Below are 24,466 nucleotides of genomic sequence, written 5' to 3'. Positions count from 1 at the left end.
CAGCCGATGAACAAAAACTTTCAGACGGCCGACCGCCGGCTTGGTGAGTTCCTGCCTTTATAAGGTAGCTTAGTCAAGTTGTATTTTGGAACAACTTTGCATCCTCTCCAATATGTATTTGGGAACATAACAAACTTGAACATCTTCCTAAACTTGTAATTAGATGTGCTTATAAACCAGCTGTTGTCCATAAAAAAGAAGTTCCCTGCTGTTTTCCTCCCAAAAAAGCTTGAGGCTTTAACATTTGGGAGAAAAAAATGAAGAAATGAAGACAGCCATAAATTTTAGCATTGTAATTTTAAAGTTGTACTATAAAATAAAATATTTTTAAACACTCATTTTACAGAAAATTATTACAATTGTATGGTTTCTTTTGTTTTAATATTTGTGTTCAGTATTAAAAAAAAATATTATTATCATTAAATAACTATAACATTATTGTTATTATTATAGTCATATATTGTTTTGTGCAGCCCTAGAAAAAGCACACCAAACCTGGAGCTTTTTAAATAATAATAATAATAATAATTTAATCACGATCAGCATTTTTTTTATCAGAAAAATCACCATTCCAACACCACCCCCCACTTAAAAAAAAAAAAAAAAAAACGCAAAAAAGCAACTCTCTTCTCCCTTGTAGATGCTCAAAATAACATTAATTTTATTTCTCATTATTTTGTCCATATTTGTTCCTATCTTATTGGAAAAGAATGTTATTTTTATGGAGTGGGATGTATTTGATTTATCTGAAGGCGTTATGATAGCGGTTTGTGTGCGATATTAAATGTATCTGAGTGTCTGTAATATTAGGAACGATAGCATCTAATCCAGGAATAAATTACTGCGGTGAAAGCACCGCATGCAGCACAGGTAGGGGGTGTGCGCACACACACATTCCTAAAACATACACTGAAGATGGAGGGGTTCTCATTTATATGTACACACATCCAACAACACAATCACAAACAAACGACAAAAACATGTAATCTTCTACATACACACTCACATACGCCAAACAGAACGCACCTGCAAACATTTGCCGTCACCCTGTCATTTTACCTCTCACACAATACTGAGTGAGCCTGAAGGGCTGCCCTTTATTTTGACATGTCTTTAATCTTAGTGTGAAAGTGCAAACACATCACGTTTACTCTTCTAGCCTTTCTCAACTCTCCACTATGAAGCCCAAGCATACAAATGTGCAACACAGAACAGCTTATCTAAAAATTTAAAAATTGTGCAACATTTACACAACCTCATGTCATGCCAAATCTGTATGGCTTTATGTAGAACACACACACACACAAAAAAAAGGATTTTAGGCAGGATCTTCACATTGTTCTTTTCTATACAATATAAGCTGTCAAACTCCATTGTATGGAAAAGAGCAGTGTGAACATTCTGCTTAACATCTCCTTTTATTTTTACAAAAATTGGAATGAAATGAGGAGAAATTATTTTTACAGATTTCCCCCCAGAAACCTCCTCTATCCTCTCTGTGCATTAATTTTTTACCTGTTTGTATAAAACTTCCTCCTGATTGGGTGAAATGAGGCCTTATTTTGGTGACGAAAGGTTCTTCTCTAGAGGGTGGTGAGCTGTGCTGGTTCACTGCTGACCCACTTCTTTCTCATTCTCCTTGTTCTCTTTCCCTCTGTGTTCACATCAGAAACCGGGCTTGTGGTCTGTCCCACTGTCCCTTGGCCCTCTGTCTGCTAACTGCAGCAGTTAATGAACTTACTGTGGAACTACTGTGGCACCGCTGAGAGTCCCAGCTACTCTCTTTCATGTTCATATTTCATATCTGTGCTGTAGCCCAGCGCACTGAATTATTTACTAGAGCGCTCCCTTTTCTAGGATGATGCTTTGTGTTTTACTTGTCTGTCTGTTAAAAAAAATCTCTCTGTAGTTGAGGGAGGCTTGGTTAGTGGTGCATGAAATGAGATGTGAGTAGTTAGTGTTCTGATTGGATGCTCTAATAGGTTGCATGTTTACAGCTGCACCTTGCAGAATGTGTATCTGTTTAGCAAGCGGTTCGTAGAATAATTTATCAGACCATCATGCATTATTGGTAGAAAAAAAATGTTTCTTTTTGTGTCTGAAACTTTGAAGAGAATCAAATATTTCTTCTAAATCATAGATCACATACACACTGCAGTTGTTATGGGTGTGAAAATGGCAATTAAATACAGGAGCAAATCTATGAAGTTATTGTACCATGTGTGAACAGTATACTGGAGTCACACCAGATCCTGCAATGTTTGATACAGAGATGATCATTGCAATGTTTTGGTGTCTTTTAGGTGTAATTGAGAAATCATATGTCACATACACACTGCAGTGGTTATGGGTGTGAAAACCTAATTTAAATGCAGAAGCGAATCCATTAAGTTATTGTATCGTTTGTGAATTGAAAACTAGTCACTCCAGATCCTGAAATTTTTGATATAGAGATAATCGTGGAAATATTTTGGTGTCTCTCAGGTGTAATGTAGGAATCATATGTCACATACACACTGCAGTAATTATAGGTGTGAAAACCTTATTTTAACCTTATTTCAAATCCATTAAGTTTTTGTATAGTGTGTGTGAACTGAAAATGATCTTGAAATGTTTGATATAGAGATAATCATAGCAACATTTTGGTGTCTCATGGGTGTAAATAGTAAACATGGATGTTGACAGTTTAACTGTAGGTAGTCAAACAGAGTGTGTACAGAATCCAGATTAAGCACTAACAAGTGGAGTGACTTTTGGATTTAGCTCCCTTTATTTTCCCCTCTTCCTTGTCTTTCCCGTCTTCCACTAAGTTGAATGATAACTTGTTTCTCTGCTTTTTGGGGCAGATCTTAACCTGGAGAGCCCCTGCCTGAAGAAGACCTGTGAGTTTGGAGCCGTGTGCGTGGTGAAGAACAGCGAGCCAGTGTGTGAATGCTCAGATGCGTGTTCGCAGGACCAAGACCCTGTTTGCGGCAGCGATGGGCACACTTACAGAAACTCATGTCAAATGAAGGCCATGGGATGCGCCCTTCAGAAACAGATACAGATGCAACACAAAGGACCATGTGGTGAGTCCACACACACATTGATGCCTCTCACTCCCTCACTGCCTTTCATCCTCGTCCATCCCCTGCACTTAAGCACTCCACTGATATTTCAAGAGAGGACTGTAATTTTCCTCCTCCGCAACCTTTTTTTGAAACGATGCACTTAAGTTAGAATTAAAGAGGGCAGCATCCTTCACAGTAATTGTTTGCATGAGTCATGGGTTTTTTGTCTGGCTTTTGTAAGCACGCTCCAGATAAGTCTGCACAGAGGCCCGCTCGCCCTCCAAACAAACGCATGTTCATGTGTGTTCTTCACAAAAGGCTTGTAAATCATTTTCGATGGCTGTCTTTGTGCGTTCGCTTGGGAGGGGAATATTAAGTGGACTTTTTCTGCTAAACTTTTACAACCATTTGTTAAGCCTGTCTTTTTCACTGTTGGCTTAAGTTTAGAGAGAATGAGCTGGAGCCATTGTGTCGACATTTAAAAGAAGTGTCATGTGTTTGCAGTTAATACATGCATGTGTATTAGCTGTGCCTCCAATGAAGAGTTTGAAATGGATGCCGGGGGTCATTTGGAAGCAGTAGGATTCATCTCAGAAGAGATCGCTACAGGCCACGGTTGCTCTTTATCGCAACGCCGCCCATCATGCTGTATATGTTGCCAGATAGTAAAAGACATATGAGAGTGATATCTCTCTCCTCACAGGCTTCTGGAACATCAGCTTAACTACCCACAGAGATTTAACCCACAGAAACAGGTTTGGGTGGGGCCAAGCATGTCTGTTTTCATATATACAAGATGAAGACTTAAAACTGATGATTCAGCACTTGAAAGAGAGAATTTTAGAAATGCTTTAGCTTGATGGAATTGATTTGTGACCTCAAGCCTGATGTTCTATTTGTCCTCAGGTAATAATAGGCTTAAAGTAATAATAGGCTTCCCACAATCATAGACAACCTGGAAATAAAAGGTAATTTTATGATTTTGAGATACGTAAAAATGCATTAAAGGGTTAGTTCATCCAAAAATGAAAATTTCAAAAAATACTCACCCTCATGTCGTTGCAAACCCGTAAGATCTTCAGAACACAAATTAAGATCATTTTTGATGAAATCCAATAGGTATACAGTATGACTCGTCCATAGATGGCAATATAATCAATGTTAAAACAGTCGACATGACTGCAGTGGTTCAACCTTAATTTTATAAAGCGACGAGAATACACAAAAATGCACAAAAATGAAACAAAAACTTTATTCAACAATCTCTTCTCTTCCTTACATTATCCTTACGCAGGTGACGCAGTAAGCACAGTGAAGGCTTCCGTGTTTACATTCGAATGCCGGCTCATTATTGGCCAAAGCTGATCATGTGAGCAGAACGATGCCTGCGTGTGATGCTGACACAGGAGGCGGCCAATAATGAGTTGGCATTCTGACGTAAAAACCGGAAGTGTTGGGCGTAAACAACATATGAGAATGAGATATTGTTGAATAAAGTTGTCATTTATGTTTTGTTTTTGCGCACAAAAAGTATTCTTGTCGCTTCATAAAATTAAGGTTGCAGTCACGTTGACTGTTTTAATGATGTCTTTAGTACCTTTCTGGACCTTGAAAGTGTTGATTATATTGCTGCCTATGGACAAGTCATATACGTGTACCTCTCTTCTAATTTCATAAAAAATATCTTAATTTGTGTTCCAAAGATGAACTAAGATCTTACAGGTGTGGAACGACATGAGGGTGAATAATTAATGAGAGAAATTTCATTTTTGGGTGAACTAACCCTTTAATGTAATAAGCTTCAAAAAGTCATAAGAATTTCTATAGTGAAAATAAATTGTTAACATTTAAGAAAAAAAAAAAAGCTTTTTATTAAAAACCATGGATTTATTAGCTGGTCTGGATGGTTGATCAGCTGAACTGTGATGGTGAGATTGGTTTAGACCTTCTAGATCATGTTGGACAAGCGATTTAGCGATGATAAACCATCTTTGACCATCTAAAAAACAGCAGTAGTGTTCCATAAACAAGCTTAAACACATTCAGCAGGATTGACCTGGTTGTTCTAGCTGAAATAATCATTGTAGTTTTAAAAAGCCATTACAGCATCGCAGCAATGTTGACGGGTCCGGACCCTCACTGTAGCAGGTGTCAATGGAAAGGGGCAATAAAGAGCATCTGCAAACAGCTAACCACATGGAAGGAAATGTTGTTCATTTAGTTCTGTGTACACAGCCATGCTCTCCACCACAAGTGAATTCTATTATTATAACCGTTAATTATCCGGGCCCATTCAGACCACAGCCTCTGCCTCACTAAGACCCCAGCTGTGTTTGTGTGTATTCGTTCGTGAAAGCTTGTATGTGGGTCGCTGTCGGTAGCAATGCACCCACATGAGTGGGAGTATGATGTACTCGTGGCCAAATTTCATTTCATTTTCTTCACTCCGCATAGAGGGGAGACTCATAAATGCCCTTATCTTTATAGTTCAGGTGCAGTCTGATAGAGATATGACAGACATTGTTTATTATTCTGATTTTTTCCCTCACATTTGAGTGGCGGCTGACCTTGTCGTGCAGCCACAGGGAAGCGTGCTGTTGTAATGGAGTATTTGATATCTGCCCCTCCGAGAACCAATACGTATATATTTATATGCAAGGAAATGAAAGAACAGCCAACGAGTCAGCAGCAAATAAGCACTTTTTACTGGTGATTGAAATGTTACTAGCCTCAGTTGGGGAATATAGGTTACCTGCAAGACACTGAGCTGGAAGCGGAAGAAAAATCATCAGGCTGTGGAAGGAGTGAGAGGGCAGTAAATAAAAACTAGGAGGAGATGGAGCAGACTAATAGAGCAGGTGCCCTTGCCCAAGCACCAATCGCCAGGGAATTTTTTACGGCTATTCACAAAAAGTGCTGCTCTGTACCTGACATTAACAACGTTCCTTCCTTTCTCCTGGCAAAAGAGAGCAGTTACCACTCACCTTTAGAGGAATTGTTCACCCAAAAATGAAATTTTTGTCATCATATTCCAAATACAAGTTTTTTTTAAAATAAAATCTTGGCCTCTCTTTTCATTATAAAAGACAAAGAGAATTCTGAGCATCTGAATCATTATTCACTGAAAATCATCCATTCTAGCATGTTTATAGGCAGTGTTGGGGATAACGCATTACAAGTAACTGGTTACATAATCAGATTACTTTTTTCAAGTAACTAGTTAAGTAACGGATTACTTTTTCAGTTTACAACAAAATATCTTAGTTACTTTTTCAAATAGTAACATAAGTTACTTTTTCACATTTATTGACTGACACTTCTCATGTCCTCATGTTGAGAGAAATGGGGTAAGTGCAGAGGTGTTGTGAGCGCTGTGTAAACATGACGGTTATTGTACTTCTACACTAAATGTGAACATGCATTTACTCATCTCACTTGCACGAAAATATTCAGTATTCCTCAAAATGAATAAAAACAATGAAATGCAATCCTGTAATAATTAAATATATTAAATTACACAAATATACTTTATGTATTTAATCTCACTTTATTAACCAAGGTCTTTGCTGCTGACCTTCAATGATCCAATTCAACCATACTAATAAGCAAAAATTACTTTAGATTTAGAAATAAGAGTGTTGAACTTCCTTGTCCTGTATCCTCCTCTTTTTTTTTTTATGCAGAATGGCTGCACATCTGAAAGGTTTGTTTGAGCTGCGCCCTCTACTGTACAAGCGTGAATTTGCATTTCCTTCAGAGGAATGCGGCTGAGACTTTTTTTTTTTCACTTTTGGGGTGTGAAAGGGCCTTAACATTTGCCAAAAATATAACTTTTTTGTTGTTGTTATTTAAAAAAAGCAAGCACGCCCCAGATGACAAAAAGTAATTTAAATTAACACAATATTGTAATGTAAAAGTAGCTTTCCCAACATTTTCTTTGTGTTTTATATAAGAAAGAAAGTCATACAGTTATGGAATGATGTGAGGGAGAGTAAATGATGACAATTTTTCTGGGATCGAATGGACAGATTCTCTTGTTTCCCATAAGGCTAAGCTCTGCCCTAAAGGCCTCTGTCTGTACTCGTATCTCGGGTCCAGCTCTGTATGCTGGATCGTTGTTTATATGTAACGGACTGCCGTATCTATTGCTCTCCCCACTGCTGAGGCTGTGAAAGCATGGAAACATGTTGCAACTGATAAAGAAATGCCTTTATCACACATGCTGATAAAGGAGAATACCAGCAGCCACGAGAATGTGATTTATCGGCCTGCATTGGACTGTCACGACGAACCGCTCTTGGGCAGCCACTGGGCAGCATGCCGCAGCTGCTTTTAATAAGTCGGCCGAGCGCGGTCCCTGAGGTTGACTGAGCGTAGATTCTGAGCCGAGGTGAGGTCACTTTATTAATGTGCAATAAACAGGTTGGTAGAAGAAAGACCAGAGATTTATGCATGAGGACCTCTCTCCATTAACACTAAATCAGGTGCTGTTATTACCCCAGCACTAATTGAATGTGATAGCAGTTGCTCTAATGCAATCCCCCAGGTGTAATTGTCATCGGACGTGCTTCCTCCCTTCCAGTTGTTTTACTGATTAATTGAGCTCTTTGAAATTATAGTCAGATATTTAAGAACTAGGGATGTCAATTTAACACATTAACTGTAATTATTAAAAAATAAAAACCTAAATAAACCATTAATCTTGCCCTCTGAATCATACCGGAATTGTGTAATAAGAAAAAATATATAATATTAAAAATAATAACTTCAATTAATAATTGAATTACATATTGCAATTATATTATGCATATTGTTTAATACATAAGATTATTCTTTTAAATTTTGTTATTCTAAAATGGTTTAAATGGTAATTGTATTATTAATAATTATTATTATACAGAGCATATATATATATATATATATATATATATATATATATATATATATATATATATATATATGCTCTGTATAATAATAATTATTAATAATACAATTACCATTTAAACCATTTTATATATATATATATATACATACATAATTTGTCACCAAAAAAGTTAGCTAGTTAGCTAAAGGACAATCAAACATTTTATATTTAGTACAAGTTTTTTAAAATATTACAACATTTTCCATGTTTTATAGTGGTTGTACCGAATGACCTGATGTTTCAGCCCTTTCGGGACATGCGTATGATCAAGTGAAAACATGAATTTTTCAGATAGTTTAGAGAGAGTTAGTTACTTTGCTTCATGACCATGTGGTCCTTTGCAGGCTTCTGAATGATGTCACATACTGTCACATGATATTGACCGCATGACTTGATCCAAAATGGTCTATTTATATTGGTTACTCCAAATGACATAAATGAAATTCATTCTTTCTCATAACAAAACAACGACTTCTACACATAATCTTAATAACATATTGCACTATGTTGATTTATGATGTTATTAAATCATGCCAGAATAAAAAAAAATATATATACATTTATTACATTTTAAGATATTTTAATCACAAAGGAAATGGCTGTATTGGCCTTTGGACGGTTAAACTGAATGACCTTTTGACATGTCAAAATCTTTAAAATAACTTTATATGTAGCAAAATATAATTAAAACCTTTTGGATTCAATGAAAGAGATCTAGTTGTACTACCTTACATACTTTGGATGTCATATCTTTGTTTTTTATTATTATTAAGGCCTTTGGATAAAAAAAAAAAAATTACCCGTCACTTCATTGACCCATATATGTGAACTATATATAATATTTAATATAATTACATTTAATAATAATTAACCAGTAATTTAGAATAATATATATTTTGTTATTGTCTGTGTGTGTGGGTGTAAATATTGACGTCTGGTCAATTAAATACAATGTCATGTCAAGGGGATTGTAACTGTGTCCAAAGGCAATTGAAATTGATGGTGTTATAAGATGCTTTACTGTGACTGCATGTAAACAGAGCAGTGTTGCTCCCATCTGTACAATGGAAGAATGCTTCAGCACAGACTTTGCAGAGATTTTAATAAAGCGGACAGGCGGTCGGGCAGCTGAGGCTGATCCCAGTGAGCGATGGTGTGAATCTGTAGCCTGAATCTCTCCTTTGACGTCACACTTCCTTTTCAGCAGATGAGTCCTGCACCAACTGCTCGTTTGGCGCGATCTGCGATGCTCAGACTGGCCGATGCGTGTGCCCCAAAGGGTGTTTGGAAACACGGCAGCCCGTGTGCGGCAGCGACGGGTTGACATACGACAACGAGTGCAAGCTGAACGTGAAAGCCTGCACTAAGCAGCTGGATCTCAGAGTGGTGGCCCATGGAGAATGCAGTGAGTACACAAAAACGCCAATCAGTTCATCCATCACCTTCATACATGTTCACTCATCAGTCTGCGTCTGCTGCAAAAAATCATTTTCTCTAGTATTTTTGTTCCCGTTTATTCCAGTAAAAAAAAAAAAAAAACATCCTTAAAACAAGATCAATTTACTAAATTGTGTAAGATTTCTGATAATTTATCTTGTTTGTTTATGCATAAATCCCATATTTTAGATTTATGCTTTAAGCAAGAAAAAAAAATTAGCTAATTTAATAAGAAAAATAAACTTAATTCAAAATATGCTCTCTTGAAAAAGTCTTAATTTCTTGTGCAGTTTTACTTCTCAAGTGAAATATGCTGTTTTAAATTGTTTAATTATGCTTTACTGGGAAACAAGACAAAATACTGATTAAGAAAATGTTTTGCTGTGCAGTTTTCTTGACAAAACTCAAGAAACTGTTTTAGCACTCTTTCCAAATCATGTTATGCATGATACATGATTTTACATTGATTTTACATAGCTGAACCCCATGTGAATGCAGTTGGAGTTTCAAGAGGAGGTTTATTGCGGGTATGAACACGTTTCTTGTGTCTCCTTGTGTCTCAACTATCCTATCCTGTGATTTGTGTATGTGTTTTGTGTGTGTGTGTGTGTGTGTGATCAGAAATCTGTGGCAGCACTGTGTGTAGCTGGGGAGCGCGGTGTGTGCAGAACAAGTGTGAGTGTCAACAATGCACGGGTCAGCCGGTGAAACTCTTGTGTGGCAGCGATGGCACCACCTACAACAATGACTGTGAGCTGCGTCTGGCCGTCTGCAAGAAACAGAGGAAGATTGAGGTGGCCAAACCTGGCGTCTGTGATGAAGGTAGGTTTGTGTGTTCGTGTCTGTGATAAGATAACTGAACTCCCTGTTATTTGTTGATTTTCAGTGTTGTACTGAGGGCTAGCTGGGTTAATGCATTCACTTCAAACAGTTTATTGCGGCCAATTTAACCTCCTTGCATCAAGTGCACTAAGTGACCCATCATATGTGAAGCATGAAATGCGAGCATCAGTATGCACCTTGTGTTCTCTGTGTTTTCGCTCTAGGTCCCTTTTTCTTTGTACAGTATCAGTGTTTGAGAAACTGCTTTAAAAAAAATATATATATATATATTGACCCTTGACTGTTGCGCGCATTATTTTCTAAGAATTATACTACGGTTACCACACCTCAAGACACTGTTCCGATGTTGTATTTCGAGAATTTGTCAGGTTTTTGTCTTTAAAACAATTTTGTGTGTGACTAATTTCTTACACATCTCATCCCAAGCCTCTGTTGCTAATTCCAAAACGTCATTTCAGAACTAGTAACAGAGGCTTGAGCCTTGATAGCAGAATAATACAGTTGATACAGTTATTAACGCAGTTGAGAGAGAGAGAGAGAGAGAGAGAGAGAATAAGCATATGTGAATTAGCCTACCTGAGTCTGTGTGTCTCTAACAGCAGCAGTGTCTCTACTAATAGCGAAACTATACGTTTATCTACCTCAAGAACTGCACAGTTATTATTAATTCGCTGGTGAGAAATGTCATGTAACTTTTAAGTTGCTATACTATTTTACTGAGTAATTCATCAGAGCAGCGCTGACAAATGTTTCTGTGCGTGTGTATGTCCGTACTATCATGGGCGGCATTAGGGGGGGGCAAGGGGGGGCAGTTGCCCCCCCATAATTTTTCCCAATGTGAGCCGTCAGCTCGTCCACTACAATTTGGAGCGGTTAATATATATATATAAACTTGTTTGCTTAAAACTTCCGCAAATAATTTGCTGATGCAGGTACAAAAAGATGTTTACCTGCAAAAAAATAAAAAATAAAAAATTCTTGCCCCCCCTAACTCGAGAGTCAAATGTCGCCCATGCGTACTATACAGTATGTGTGTACGTTTGAAAGAGAGAGAGAGCGGGAGAGAGTATGCGCTTTCAGGACACAATAAAACGTATTTTGTGGCAAAAACCATGACAATAATTTGTCGTTTTCATCCTATAGACCCCTTAAAAGTTTGTAAACATTGCAACATTTCCTGGTGGGCGGGGCTTAGCTGGAGGCAAAAAGAGACACTGGACTCAATGTTGACAAGCGTAAGCTAGCATGTTTTAGGAGGGATTTATTAAACATAGATGCAGAAGAAGGTTCAGAACTGTCCGAATATGTACATTCACTGACTCTGCGGGACCCTGACAGCTATTTTTGTAAATTAACTTAAGTTTTGGATGTTTCCTAGACAACATACTTTCAGGAGGTTCGGGGAATTTTGTCAAGGCTTATTGTCTAATGTAACCTAGCGCTGGGCTAACTATGATTATGGCTAGCAATGTGGATTATTTTAAGAGACCATTCAAAGGATGGCACACACATCTCTCGCTGTATGTTTGTTTAACATTTAAGCTAGCTAGTGTGCTGAAAGTTGCTGACTTTTCACCTATAAAACAGAAACTTGCTGATTTGTACTAGATAAAACCAACACACCATTACATATGCATATGCACACAAGCATTACTTATGATCGTCTCCGTCCAGTCTGTATGCTGCATTGCACTCCATTCTGTGAAGGAATGTCTGCCGGGATCTGGTAAAACTATAGTTTTGGATCAAAAGTCCTGTTCCTTCTATTCTGGCAGCCAAAAACACAACAAGACGACATTTTAAAGTCAAAACCTCAAACTTTTAGCGCGCCTGCTATGAGTTCTTATTTATGTTTTGCCTCCAGCTAGAGCGGTGACGTCACAGTGACGTAGGCGATTAAGGGGTCTATTGTTTACTATATTTATTTGATATATATATATATATATATATATATATATATATATATATATATATATATATATATATATATACATACACATATGGATACATTACATTGATTAAAAGTGATAGTAAGAACAGTTATAATGTTACAAAATATCTGTTTCAAATAAATGCTGTTCTTTTGCACTTTCTATTTATAAAAGAAACCTAAAAAATACAGCAGCATATTAGAATGATTTCTGAGAGATCATGTGACACTTTATACAGGAATAATTATTTACAGCTTTACCATTACAGGAATAAAATACATGTTAAAATATATTAAAGTAGAAAACAAATTAAATTGTAACAATATTTCACATTATTACTGTTTTTACTGTATTTTTTTAATCAAACAATTGTAGCCTTAGTGAGCATAAGAGACTTCTTTCCAAAATAATTTATTATTATTTATATATACTCTATTTACTGATTTATTGACTAAATAATTTTTCTATTAATCATTAAAAAAGAATGCTAAATAATGCTAAATATTTTTTAGTATTATGCAAAAAAAAAAAAGGAGGTTGTCATTTCTGAACCACCTCACTTCTACTTTTAACACTTCTTTGTTTGATCTACTGTCACACTACTGAAAATGTAGTCAAGGTAGTAAGTGTGTCTAGTTTCTTTTATTTTAGTTTTATTTAAATACTACAACATACCCCAACAATTGACTGTATAGTCACTCGTGATGGTAATATCTGACTTATGTCATTCCCAGCAGGCTTTTCGGCTGTAAAAAACACATGCTGTTTTCCCTTCTAAGTCTCATTAGACCTTTCTTTCCAGCTCTGTAAGCTGTGGAGGAGTTGCAGTTAAAGGTTGCAGGGATCTGAGTCTGGTCAATAGATCCTACCCAGAGGCCAGTGACACCTGCTTTGTCAGTTTATTCTCTACAGTAGTGATGCCTGGCAGGTCTTTGTATGTAGAAGATTAGTGAACAGGCTATTAGCTTGATGAAGACAGAGCTGATTTGTCTATCTTACATTTAGCTTTCAAACACCTTGCTTCTTTTGTGTGATGGCTGGTATGATTTTGTGTTTATAGGCATAAAATATAGTGTCAAAGTAAAACATTTTCTTAAAGGGGCCAAAGGGGCTGTTTATTTACACAGAGAGGCTTTATTCATTTGTTTAGACCTGCCTTCAATACTCATGTTCATTAGTCATAAGAAAAAAATGGCAGTGTTCTTTCACTCTTTTATTTGGAGGTAATGAAAAATGACAGTGTTCCCTGCATCTGGCCATAGCAGTGAATTTATCACCTATTTAATTTCACACTCTGCTAGTCTGAAGTCAGCCTCATTGTAGACACAGACAAAGCGATATGAGGGAGCCGAGCATCACCTTAGGGCCGCGGCCTGCTTTTAATTGAATATACGTTTACTAAATAGGATTATGCATTGGAAATAGCAACATAATAGTGTATAAACCATTGGTACAGGCTCTGGATCACCCACAGGAAGAGAGTTTGCGAGAGGGCAAACAGGAGAGAGTGTGTAGTCATCCATTACACACAAGTATCTTCTCATAAAAAAACTTCTGCAGGCTGTCAGGATGCCCTATTGCTCTTTATGTTGGCAGCATTACAGTTACTCTAAGGTACTGTCCAGTTTCAGTAATGCCCATCTACAGGGAGACAAATCACAGGTAAACAGAAAACAACCAACTAGCGCTGGGATTTATAGCTTAAAGGGGTGGTTGATTATGATTTCACTTTTTTAACTTCAGTAAGTGTGAAATGTTGCTGTTAGAGCATAAACAATGTCTGCAAAGTTACAATGCTCAAAGTTCAATGGAAATTTAAAGTTCTTTTAAGTATTCTCTGTTTAAGGACTTAAACAAACAGCTGGTAGAGACTACAGCTAGTTTCTTCCTGGGTTACTTTTTTTTTAATTTAATGTTTTGTTTCAAGCCATTTTAGCCAATAAATAAATATCCTAATTCAATTATCCAGGCATCTTTTCAAAGTTTTTTTTTTCTTTCTTTAATCTTTCTTTATATTTCACAAAATAAAATAAATAGTGATAAACCGTTATATTTACCTACATATATTGAAAAATAAAACATTAATATGCAAGAGATTTGCGTGAACAATAAAATAGAATACTCATTGAAACTGTTTGAACACATTGACCTAAATGAATCAAAAAACAACATTTTCCCAAATATCTTCCTTTGTGTTCTTCAGGAAAAAAGAAAGTAATATAGGTTTGGATTGACACAAGAGTGCGTAAATGGTGGCAGAATTTTCTTTTCTTTTTTTCTTTTTCTTTTTTTGAGTGAGCTATTCTTTTAATGCTCTCAAGAGACATTAAAAGTTTATAAAATCATGAGGCATTTTTTCAAACCAAATAGCCAAAAAACTACATAAAAATAATCACAATATTCCTTAATTTTATGTCACTGTGAAGTAATTGGGGATGTATTACAGTATAGTACAACTATCCATCTAGCCGATTATGAGGGCCAAAGGGGTGTGTGTGTTTGGGTGTGTGTCTGTGTCTGTGTCTGTGTGTGTGTCTGTGTGTGTGTGTGTGCACCCATACTTTGAGATACAGAGGTCAACAACATGTGATGAATGTGAATGTTGACTCTCAAGGGGAGAAATGAAAAAGGAGACTGAAGAAGAGAGAGGTAGAGGAGGTATGTGTGTGCGCCAAAGTGAAGTGTGACATTTAGAAGGCCTGTGTGTGTGTGTGTGTGTGTGTGTGTGTGTGTGTGTGTGTGTGTGTGTGTGTGTGTGTGTGTGTGTGTGTGTGTGTGTGTGTGTGTGTGTGTGTGTGTGTGTGTGTTTTCATTGGAGTTATGCATTCACAGTAAGGCATCCCAGCCACCTGCAACAAACTAGCATTAAAGTCTGAAGGTCACTGTCCTCGCAGCTCTCTTGCCTGACATTTTTTTCTCCCCATTGTCCCGTATCTCTCTCTCCTTTCCCCGTCATCTATCTCCTCATCGGTCAGAAAAACCTTTCACCTCTTGATGGTACCATCTGTTTTTTTCTACTAAAGTTATTCTGTGTCTGTTTACCCACTTTGCTTTCACTCTAGCTCGCTCTTTATTCCTTCAGCTCTCCGTCTTAATGGAAAACGCATGGCTAAATGGACCCCGTAAGTACATGATTGAGTTAAAGAGACGGGAAAGGGCTTTGAGGACAGTTGATGTGTACATCTTGTTGTTCGCTAATTGAAAGGTTTGTATGCGGCGCGGGTGGCGGTGACATCAAAGGACCGTAACTAATTAGCACCCCCTCCCTCACTAGCATCTACTCACTCCACCAGGTTTATTTATTCACCTTTTTACGCTGCATTTTTTTTTCTGATACTAACGCACAACAGAACCGGGAACGTAAATGCTTTCATCTTATGCTTAGCTTGCACAATTGGGCTTAGGTGGCCCGGAGAGCCTCGTATATGGAAATGATTGCCGCTGCTGCTCAGTGGTCAGGCTTATCAGAGTCAGAGTTTAGAAACCTTCATTTAAGCGTATTATTTACTGTATCACTGATGAGGGGATGAGAGCGTGCGTCGAATCGGTAATGGGTCTTTGCTGTGCAAAACTGCTTTGTGCTCCTGTAAACGACTGGAATCGCTCTTGGTATCAGGTCTGTTTCATACTGCACACATAAGCAGCACATTTATTTACATGCTCAAATTATATTATTGTGTATATATATATATATATATATATATATATATATATATATATATATATATAAATTATTTATAGTATTCACACTACATGTGTAAGAAACAGTGCTGTGTATCAAAAACTCAGCTGTGAGTAGATTTTTTTTAGCACTGAGCTTATTTTACTGTTTTGGACTTTGAAAAACACTTTGAAAATGAACTCTAAACTACTGATGTTTATTTATTTATTTATATTCTTTTTTTGAAAGAAATCAGTGGTTCTCAAACCTGTCCTGAGGCACCACTGTACATTTTGCATGTCACCCTCATCTAACACACCTGATTCAAGTCATCAGCTAATTAGTAGAGACTGCAAGACAAAGATTGTATATAATGGGGAGATAAGAGGGTCTGTATCTCTCACCATTGGAGAAATAGTAACGGCTAACTTAATCACGTGTGACACCTCTCAACCTATCGTGTAATGGCAGTGACGTCAGTCGCAACATTCCTAGTCTGTCTTCTCTTAAAAAAAATACATTTTTATCAAGCTAAAATCTACATATAGTTCCCAACGAAACTATTGTTTAGTGTAAAACATGCTGAAGATTGGCAAACAGGCCTTCCATTAATTAAATGATTAGTTATTTCCCCACAAAAGCTGTTTAATCAGCATAGTTAAGTCTCTCATCCATTGACTTCCATTCAAAAAACAGCCTCCGGTCTCCTTCCCTGCATACCGCGGGGGGCGGAGCGTTAGCTTTAGCCGTTACGCTTTCTTGGCTAAACCTTGCAGGCTTGCCTTCCAGTGGCTTTGCTGCAAGAGTTGAATTGGGTGTGTTAGATGAGGGAGACATGCCCACTGCATTAAATGTATCAAAAGTGACAGCAAAGACCTTTAATGTTGTAAAAGATTTTGATTTCAAATAAATTCTTTTTTTTTTTACTTTAAATTCATTGCTTTTTCCAGAAAAATATTAAGCAGAAGAACTTTTTTCAACATTGATAATAATAAGAAATGTTTTTTGAGCACTAAATCGTCATATGATTTCTGTAGGATCATGTGACACTGAAGACTGTGGTAATGAGTTGTTTATAGTAAAATTAGACCATATTTGTCGCTTTCTGTCTCTAAAACAGATATCTTCATGCCATCATGATGTCCACTCTGTCGTATTGTTTACCTGTTTGGTCACTTACAACAAATGAAATCCTTGAACCAGTAACAAGACTCTATAATATAGCCTACAAGATCCAAAACAGGCTCCCAGGCTGGGCTCACCACTGTATTGTTTATATCTTTGTCTAATGCCTTGACATTTCCGAACTATAAAATAAGCCATGGGATAAACTTGTATTGTCAAATCTTAAATGGACACACCTCAGCAACACTTACTGCATTGATTCCAAAACCCAGCTCAAGGTTCGAGCGCACTACGAGATTGATATTGTTATAAATGGACTTTTGCCTTTACCGGCCTTTAGGAACTGCTATGGACAGAGATCTTTTTTTCATGTGCTCACTAAAGCCTGGAATGAGATCCCACAGCACATCAGAACTATAACATCAATAAGACTATTTAAAATAACATTTGCTCTTTCTCTCGGTTTGTGTGTTTGTTGTTGTCTTGTCTTGGAGTTTGTTGTGTGTATGGTATTTGTTCTGCAGAGCAGTTTTATACTGAGTCAGGCCCAATTGTTTTTAATCCTTTCCTGCTTAAAAATATAAATAAATAAATAAATAAAATGATGCTGAAAATTCAGCTTTGTGATCACAGGATTAGATTACATTTCAAGATATATTAGGGCTGCACAATACGATAAATAACATTAAAATTGCAAAGGCTACAATTGTATTTTGTTTTTTTAATCGTTCTTTTTATCCGGTTCTTTTCAGTGAACTGATCGAACCAGTTCACCAAATCGGACTGAATTGTTCGAAACAGTTCGCATCTCCAGTAAGCAAACACTAAACCACAAATTACTAAAGTTACTCACTTTTTGACATGCCTGACACTTCTTCTCGAAATAAACCAACAACAGTTAGACTGTTGACTGGGTCCAATCTGGCAAAACGTAAGTTTATTTAATTACAAATAAATTGTAATGTAAGAAAATCATGGTTTCTGCGCTGAAGACCAATTTATTCACTTTATAACTTTAAAACTTAGTTTGCACATCACTGCCTGTATATGTGTTTGGATGCTTTAGATACAAAACTAAATTGTAAAAAACGCTTTATATTATAATGATGTTTTTTAGTCGACTGATGTTATGATTTCTGACTTTATATATTTTAACGTGTTAAGTGTTTTTTCATCCCGGCCCGCGATAGATGACTTCATCGCGGATGACGTCATTACATTGGTGTGTAAAAGAACCGGTGAACCTTTTTGTCAACCGGTTTATTGAATTGAACTGTCCGAAAGAACCGATACGCGGAAAAGAACCTAACTTCCCATCACTAATACTTTCAGTTTCTGCGCAAGAGCGCCCACTGGCTCTCAGATGGAGAAGCATTTACTACTGATCACAGAGCCGTACAGCTCTGACAAGCTGCGCATGGAATAATCGCAGCCTGCCAAATCACGTGCGATAAAATTTTGCGATAAATTGCAATATATATTGTGCAGCCCTTATTCAAACTGAATATATAGTAATAATATTGTTATTATTACTATAATTATTAATAACATTATTAAATGTATTTGGTGTTAAAGTACGTGTAGTTTGAAACAGACTGTGCTTTAGGCAGCTTGTAACGGTTTGCTGTTATAATAAAATTGGTGGCAAAAAAGAGAAAGATTGCAATAATCATAGTCAAATGCTGCATTCTTTCCCCTTGGAGTCTATTGGCTTATTTTAACAGGACGTTGCCCTAAGGCATAAATTCAGCTCAGCTTACATTAAGCAAAATACCGAATCTCTTCATCACAGTGTCGGATCGCTAATGCTCTGAAGCAGAAACCTGAAGTCTACACAGTGAGCGCGTTAGCTCTCTGTATCAGTGTGGCCAGGGTTTCAGGCTTGAGTGCTTTCATTGTTTCCAGGCTGGGGCTAATGAATTGAATGGCCTCCATGAGTATCGACCCTGCAAGGCTGTCAGTGTGAATTTTTGATAAGACGTATCAGTGCTGGCCAACCCCTAGCTTTTACTGTGACCAGCTCCATAATCCGTTTAAGAAGACGTTTTATGCTAAGTGGCATTTCCACCTATACACAATCGATTTTCCCATCAGGGCGCACAGGGTTGCCCTACCCAGCTTTGCATGTGAAGAAAAGAGCATGTTTAAATCGCAATGGAGACGTGGGAAAGAGCGTCCACAAGCATCTGCTTTTTCCTTATTAATCAAATCGATCGACATGCGGAATTTGTGTTTGCCTTATGCAAATGATATGCTGACTAATTAATTGCAAATAAATGTATATGAGTGTTTGTAGAGAAAATCCTCCAAATGAAGATAAATCAAAGACATCACAGTATTGTACCAGACACTATATATATATATATATATATATATATATATATATATATATATATATATATATATATATATATATATATATATATATATATATATATACAGGGTGCGATTTGTGAAAAAAAACAGAGGGGGGGATGTTTTGAAAAGTCTTTTTTTTTTTCTTTTTTTTTTAACCACAGTGGAGCTATATACTATATTCTGTTACAGAAACATTTTTACAAAAAATCTTCTGATTTAACCTTGAGATTTGAAGTACTAGATAGCTTAGATATTTGCAACACTATCTATAATGACACTAATAATTTTTTATTTCTGATAGAAATGTAAAATCAATCAGTAGTTATTAATAGAATAATGAGACACAAACCTTTACATTTAGTTGCGTTTGGTCCCATTAATTTTTGATCACAGTGCATACACATACAAACTTTTAGTCCAAAAGTACGCACATTTGTAGAAATACACATTTACCTCAGATTTCATTAGATAGAATATAAGCTGGGCCGTACGCAGGGTTTCATAATTACCGAGGTCAGAAAATGTTGTTTGTTAGGGGGATATGGGGGCGTGCCCTCTGGTGTACATATGTGCATTTTTAAGACGTTTTAAGGCCAACATATTGGATAACAATAGCTTTAAAACCATGTCAACAAATACATAGATGCACAGTTTTGAGGCAGCTTTAATGCATATTTCATGACTTAACTTACAATAGAACAACGACCGTCATTGCTTGTAGTTTCTTTTGCGCTTTATTTAAGCTATAATAAAGTAATTATGCAATGCGCGCCGGCGCATTTGCGCATGCAGTTCTTGAGTGCGTGCCGCGAGCACAGTATAACGGCTGATTGGACAGTCATGTTAATTTTACCCACATAGCCTGAGAACATCTCATCTGACCGCAGTTCACTGTTGTTCAACTGAAGCTCCCTCGTCGTCACCTGCACCTTTTCCGCGCTCGTTTGATTTGCGCCTGGCGCTGAGGCGAAGTCGGAATGCGCGTCTGAAAAGTGTCCCATTTGTTGTGGGCGAAAAGGGACAGTTCTATATTTTTTTGGTATTTTATATGGTGGTTTGTGGAGTAGCATCACCTGGGGAAATCCCCCCCATCCCCCCCTACAAATTCCATCCTGTATATACATATATATATATATATATATATAATTTTTTAGGCTTTTCTTGGCAAATTATGTTGGTTTTTTTTTGTTTTTTTTTTGCCCAAGAGCAGCACTCCTCTGCAACTTTCATTAAAAATAACAAACGGTAATGCTCTGTTACAAAGAGGGGTGCTTTATATCTCTAGCAAGTCAGCTTGTTGACTAATGAACTTTAATTCTAATTAAATAGGCTAGATAAGAGTGTGTTTAATGAGGTGACTCATCAGAAGAAAAACCCTCACCATAATCCCCAAAGTTTGGATCCTGGAGAGAATCGAGATTTATCTGTCGGGGTTTCATACAGAGAAACTAACTTTGAACTCGCACTGAGACTAATTGCACCCAATATAATGTTGTATGATCACTGGCGCCACGCATGATGGCCGTAAAACACCCGTTCACATTGATTTCCTGTGCTAGATAACAGATTGTCAGTTATTTCACTTCCAATCAAAATGTGAGGGACACTTCGCTGGTGGCACACTGGTGTCTCACTTAATTTATTTTGTTAGTTGCTGGGTAATTCCATAGTTGGTCATTATCTTGTACTTCCAGCAGTGCCTTTGCTTCAATCTTCACTCCAACGTGAAGAAAATCTCAATATTTGCTGCTCCATATGCCCTGAATTTTATTTTATTGGAAGACAATGTGCGGTATACTGATATGCAAATATGTGTTTGCATGAGATCCCCAGTGTCTGCTTGTCTTATTTGTCTTTGCTCTGTGTGACTTCTAAAGTACTTACCCGCTGTAACACTCAGATCGCAGGTATCGTGTGAGATTGCTTATTTATCTCTCATTGAAATCAGTGTTAGTGATTTTATTTGTTCTTTTATATGGTGTAAATTGAGGTTGTGTGCGTTGTGGTTCATTGTGTTGACAAAGCTGCCTTCTTATGAGGAAAACAGCTGTGTATGGATGTTTGTATTGGTATAATTTTTACTTTTAGATTACCTTTGGCATCATGTAAAGTCACTAAAGTTAATTTTTAAAAAGACTGATAATTAATTACACTGCCAAATGTAATCATTAGCAAATCTGATAAATAAATTAAAAATGTATATTATTGCTTTTAGTTTGGGGTTTTATTTCTAATTTCTTTTGGCAAAAAAAAAAAAAAACCTTGAGTTATGATATTGGTTATTGGTTATCGGTCAAAACAAGAAAATATTTGTTTTGTTTTAATATCTCAAAATTAATATACATTTTATAAAAAACATTTCACACACCTGCATTATTATGTTGTGATGCCTAAGTTCACTTGTAATATCTAAATTTAAAAAAAAGTTTTTTTATTTTTTTTATTTAGACAAAATAGTGTGGAAGTTTTATATGTATATTTTTAAATATATTTTGCATGTAGTTATGATCTTTTTTATGAATTTTTGTCACTTAAAAATGTATAAATCTCAAATTTAAAGACAAAAAGGTGTTTAAAATGGTGAAACATCTTCTAAAATTTTAATGTTCACCAAAAAAATGTTAATGTACATTTTATGCACATAAATGAACTAAGTCTTATTTCACAAAAATGCGAAATAAGTTAAGGCTTTGGGTTAGGATTATATAATGATTATAGTTATTATAGTTATAGTAATGATTGAGTTATTTTAGGAACAGTTTAAATCAATCCAGTATCCATGCCATGAAATACAACAAGCATATGGCTTGTTCACACAGCAACAGAATATGGTTGTCAGTCCTGTATTTGATACCATAAAATGGTTACGTTCACACACAGTTGAGTTATTTGTGGGAGTGACAACTGCATTCTCATTCACACCTGTATATTTTCAGGACTCACAACCGCATTCTCAGAAATACATGTGAACGGAACTGGACTGGACATCTAGTTCTCTGTCATGTCCTACAGCATGTCTACCATGTGTTGCAGGTTTTCATGTATGGTTTCGGTAGCTTACAGCAACAGAAATATGAGCTGTGTCATCTGAAGATTTTAGATCACGTCACTGTTCTCCACCAGACCTCTTCCCATCAGTTTTGTGTTCAACAATCGACTGAAATGCTCCACTATCCACCCAGATATAAAAGCTGCTTTTGATGAACTCGCAGCTCGATTGGTCGTATCAACAGTCTTAAGACTTTTTAGTTTTATGGACGTCTCCATCTTTGATTTTATTCTGGTCATTGTCTCTATGGTTAATGGTAAGAGAAAACGGGCTTGACTCATATTGCACGTTCATACAGACAGTATTGAGATACTACTATAAGTTGCTGTGTAAACAGGACATTTTGAGACTCACACATGCAAGTAAATGCAGTTGAACATAGCCTATATATGTGTGTTCCAACAGATTGCGGATCAGGAGGCTCAGGCTCAGGCTCTGAGACCTGTGAGCAGGATCGTTGTCGCCGATATGGCGGATTGTGGGATGACGACAGTGAGGACGAGGACGATCGCTGCATTTGTGAATTCGCCTGTAAGACTGTGCCACAAAGCCCGGTATGCCCATTCAACAATTGTCTCTCATTGTCATAAGCAATCAAACAGAGTGCTGCCCATACACTGCTCAAGCATTTGACGTGTTAAAACGTGTGCTAAATCTTGTTGAATCCATTAATTGTGCCGCGTTAACCTCCCTTTGAACACTTGCAGGTGTGTGGCTCGGATGGGAACACATACACCAGCGAATGTGAGCTGAAGAAAGCCAGGTGCGAGAAGCAAATGGACCTGGTGCTTCAGAGTCAAGGCCCCTGTCCAGGTGAGAGACCACTTTTCTTTTCCTCTAATATTGATGTTTTCCTCAGTTATCTGAAGAATAACACTCCGGGAACTCTGACAGGATGGTTGTTATAGAGTGACTGCAACAGAATGCAGGGTTTCTTTGAGCTTAGGGGGCTTGTGTAGTCCAGACCTGAGCATCTACCACTGAGAGAGGAAGAGCGTGGCTCTGTGATCAGAGCAGTGTGAGATTCCCTCAGGCTTCAAGCAGAGCTTGACTCCACTTGCGCGCACACATGCACGTGCTTTTCTCTCCGCGCTCTTTCTCACTCGCTGCACCCCTCATCCTTTATCTATGGTTTTCTCAAACTCTGAGTTTTCTGCTTCAGAGCCTCACAGGCCCTCTAGCCAGATCAGTCATGCTCCTTCAGTGGCCGTGGAAAATAAATCCTTTTGGAGAACTTTCAACCGGTGTGAGGAGCTTTTGGCATCTGCTTCCAATTGGCTGAGCTCAGATCAATGGAAATCTCATTGGGCCTTGCATTTGATATTCACGCTGCAGTCTCTCCTCCCCCATTTTCTGACCTGTGCCTTTGAGAGCTGACTGGTCTCCGGAGCACCTTGCTGCTTTTTGCTAATTGGAAATGAGGTCTTGGTGACCTCTAGATAACCTTGCTCTGAGTCTCCTTGCAGTGAAGATCTTAGGACGCTGTAAAGTGCTTGGCTACTGGTGAAGCTTAGAGGAAATAAAAGACTGAGCTGAGCTGGGCAATAAAGCTGCAAAAATGTATAAGTACAATGTTTATACTTTTGATATGTTCTATATATATTTCAATATTTATGTGCTTCGTTTTTTTCTCTGAAGAACCACCATACATACATACATACACAAAGCATTGAGTCATTTAGATCATTTAAGATTCATGGAAATGAATCATCTGTTTTAACGCTCTGAGACAAGGATTTATCTAAACTATTTAAATGGTTTAAATTGCCATCAAAAGTATGCAGATATATGATAAATATTCAATATATTGCCCAGCCGTAATACTTTATCTTCAGTCTCCATTTCAATATAATTTGATGTGGTGATTTCAACTTAGTGTGGATAAACGAATATTACATTTTCTGTACAATATTGGTTCTCACAGTTTTTTGGGTGATCTTCATCTCTGCCCATGCCATAACCATTAACAATGATCTACAATACTTTAAAGGGGTCATGAACTACATTGTTTTATAATGTTTTCTTTGCACTTATAATGTTAGTATGCTTTTTACATCTAAAATTGTCATAATTTATAAATAAAAGGCA

General features: G+C 37.0%; 1 protein-coding gene across 13 annotated transcripts in view; it reads left to right on the top strand.

Annotated features, from left to right (window-relative positions):
- Positions 1-24,466, top strand: part of agrn (agrin) — a 259,373-nt gene that overhangs the window by 175,443 nt on the left and 59,464 nt on the right. For 11 of the 13 annotated variants that reach the window (XM_067372232.1, XM_067372231.1, XM_067372229.1 and 8 more), the window contains 5 exons: positions 2,847-3,068; positions 9,179-9,379; positions 10,033-10,233; positions 22,784-22,932; positions 23,086-23,191. In XM_067372232.1, the coding sequence (XP_067228333.1) occupies positions 2,847-3,068; positions 9,179-9,379; positions 10,033-10,233; positions 22,784-22,932; positions 23,086-23,191 (879 nt within the window). The remainder of the gene's footprint in view (positions 1-2,846; positions 3,069-9,178; positions 9,380-10,032; positions 10,234-22,783; positions 22,933-23,085; positions 23,192-24,466) is intronic. The other 2 variants (XM_067372238.1, XM_067372228.1) reach the window with 1 other exon arrangement.

Source organism: Chanodichthys erythropterus, chromosome 20 (assembly GCF_024489055.1).
Source record: "Chanodichthys erythropterus isolate Z2021 chromosome 20, ASM2448905v1, whole genome shotgun sequence".
NCBI classification, from domain to species: Eukaryota; Metazoa; Chordata; class Actinopteri; order Cypriniformes; family Xenocyprididae; genus Chanodichthys; species Chanodichthys erythropterus.
The sequence above is the reverse complement of the archived record's forward strand: the minus strand, read 5'-3'. Positions and strand labels throughout refer to the sequence as shown.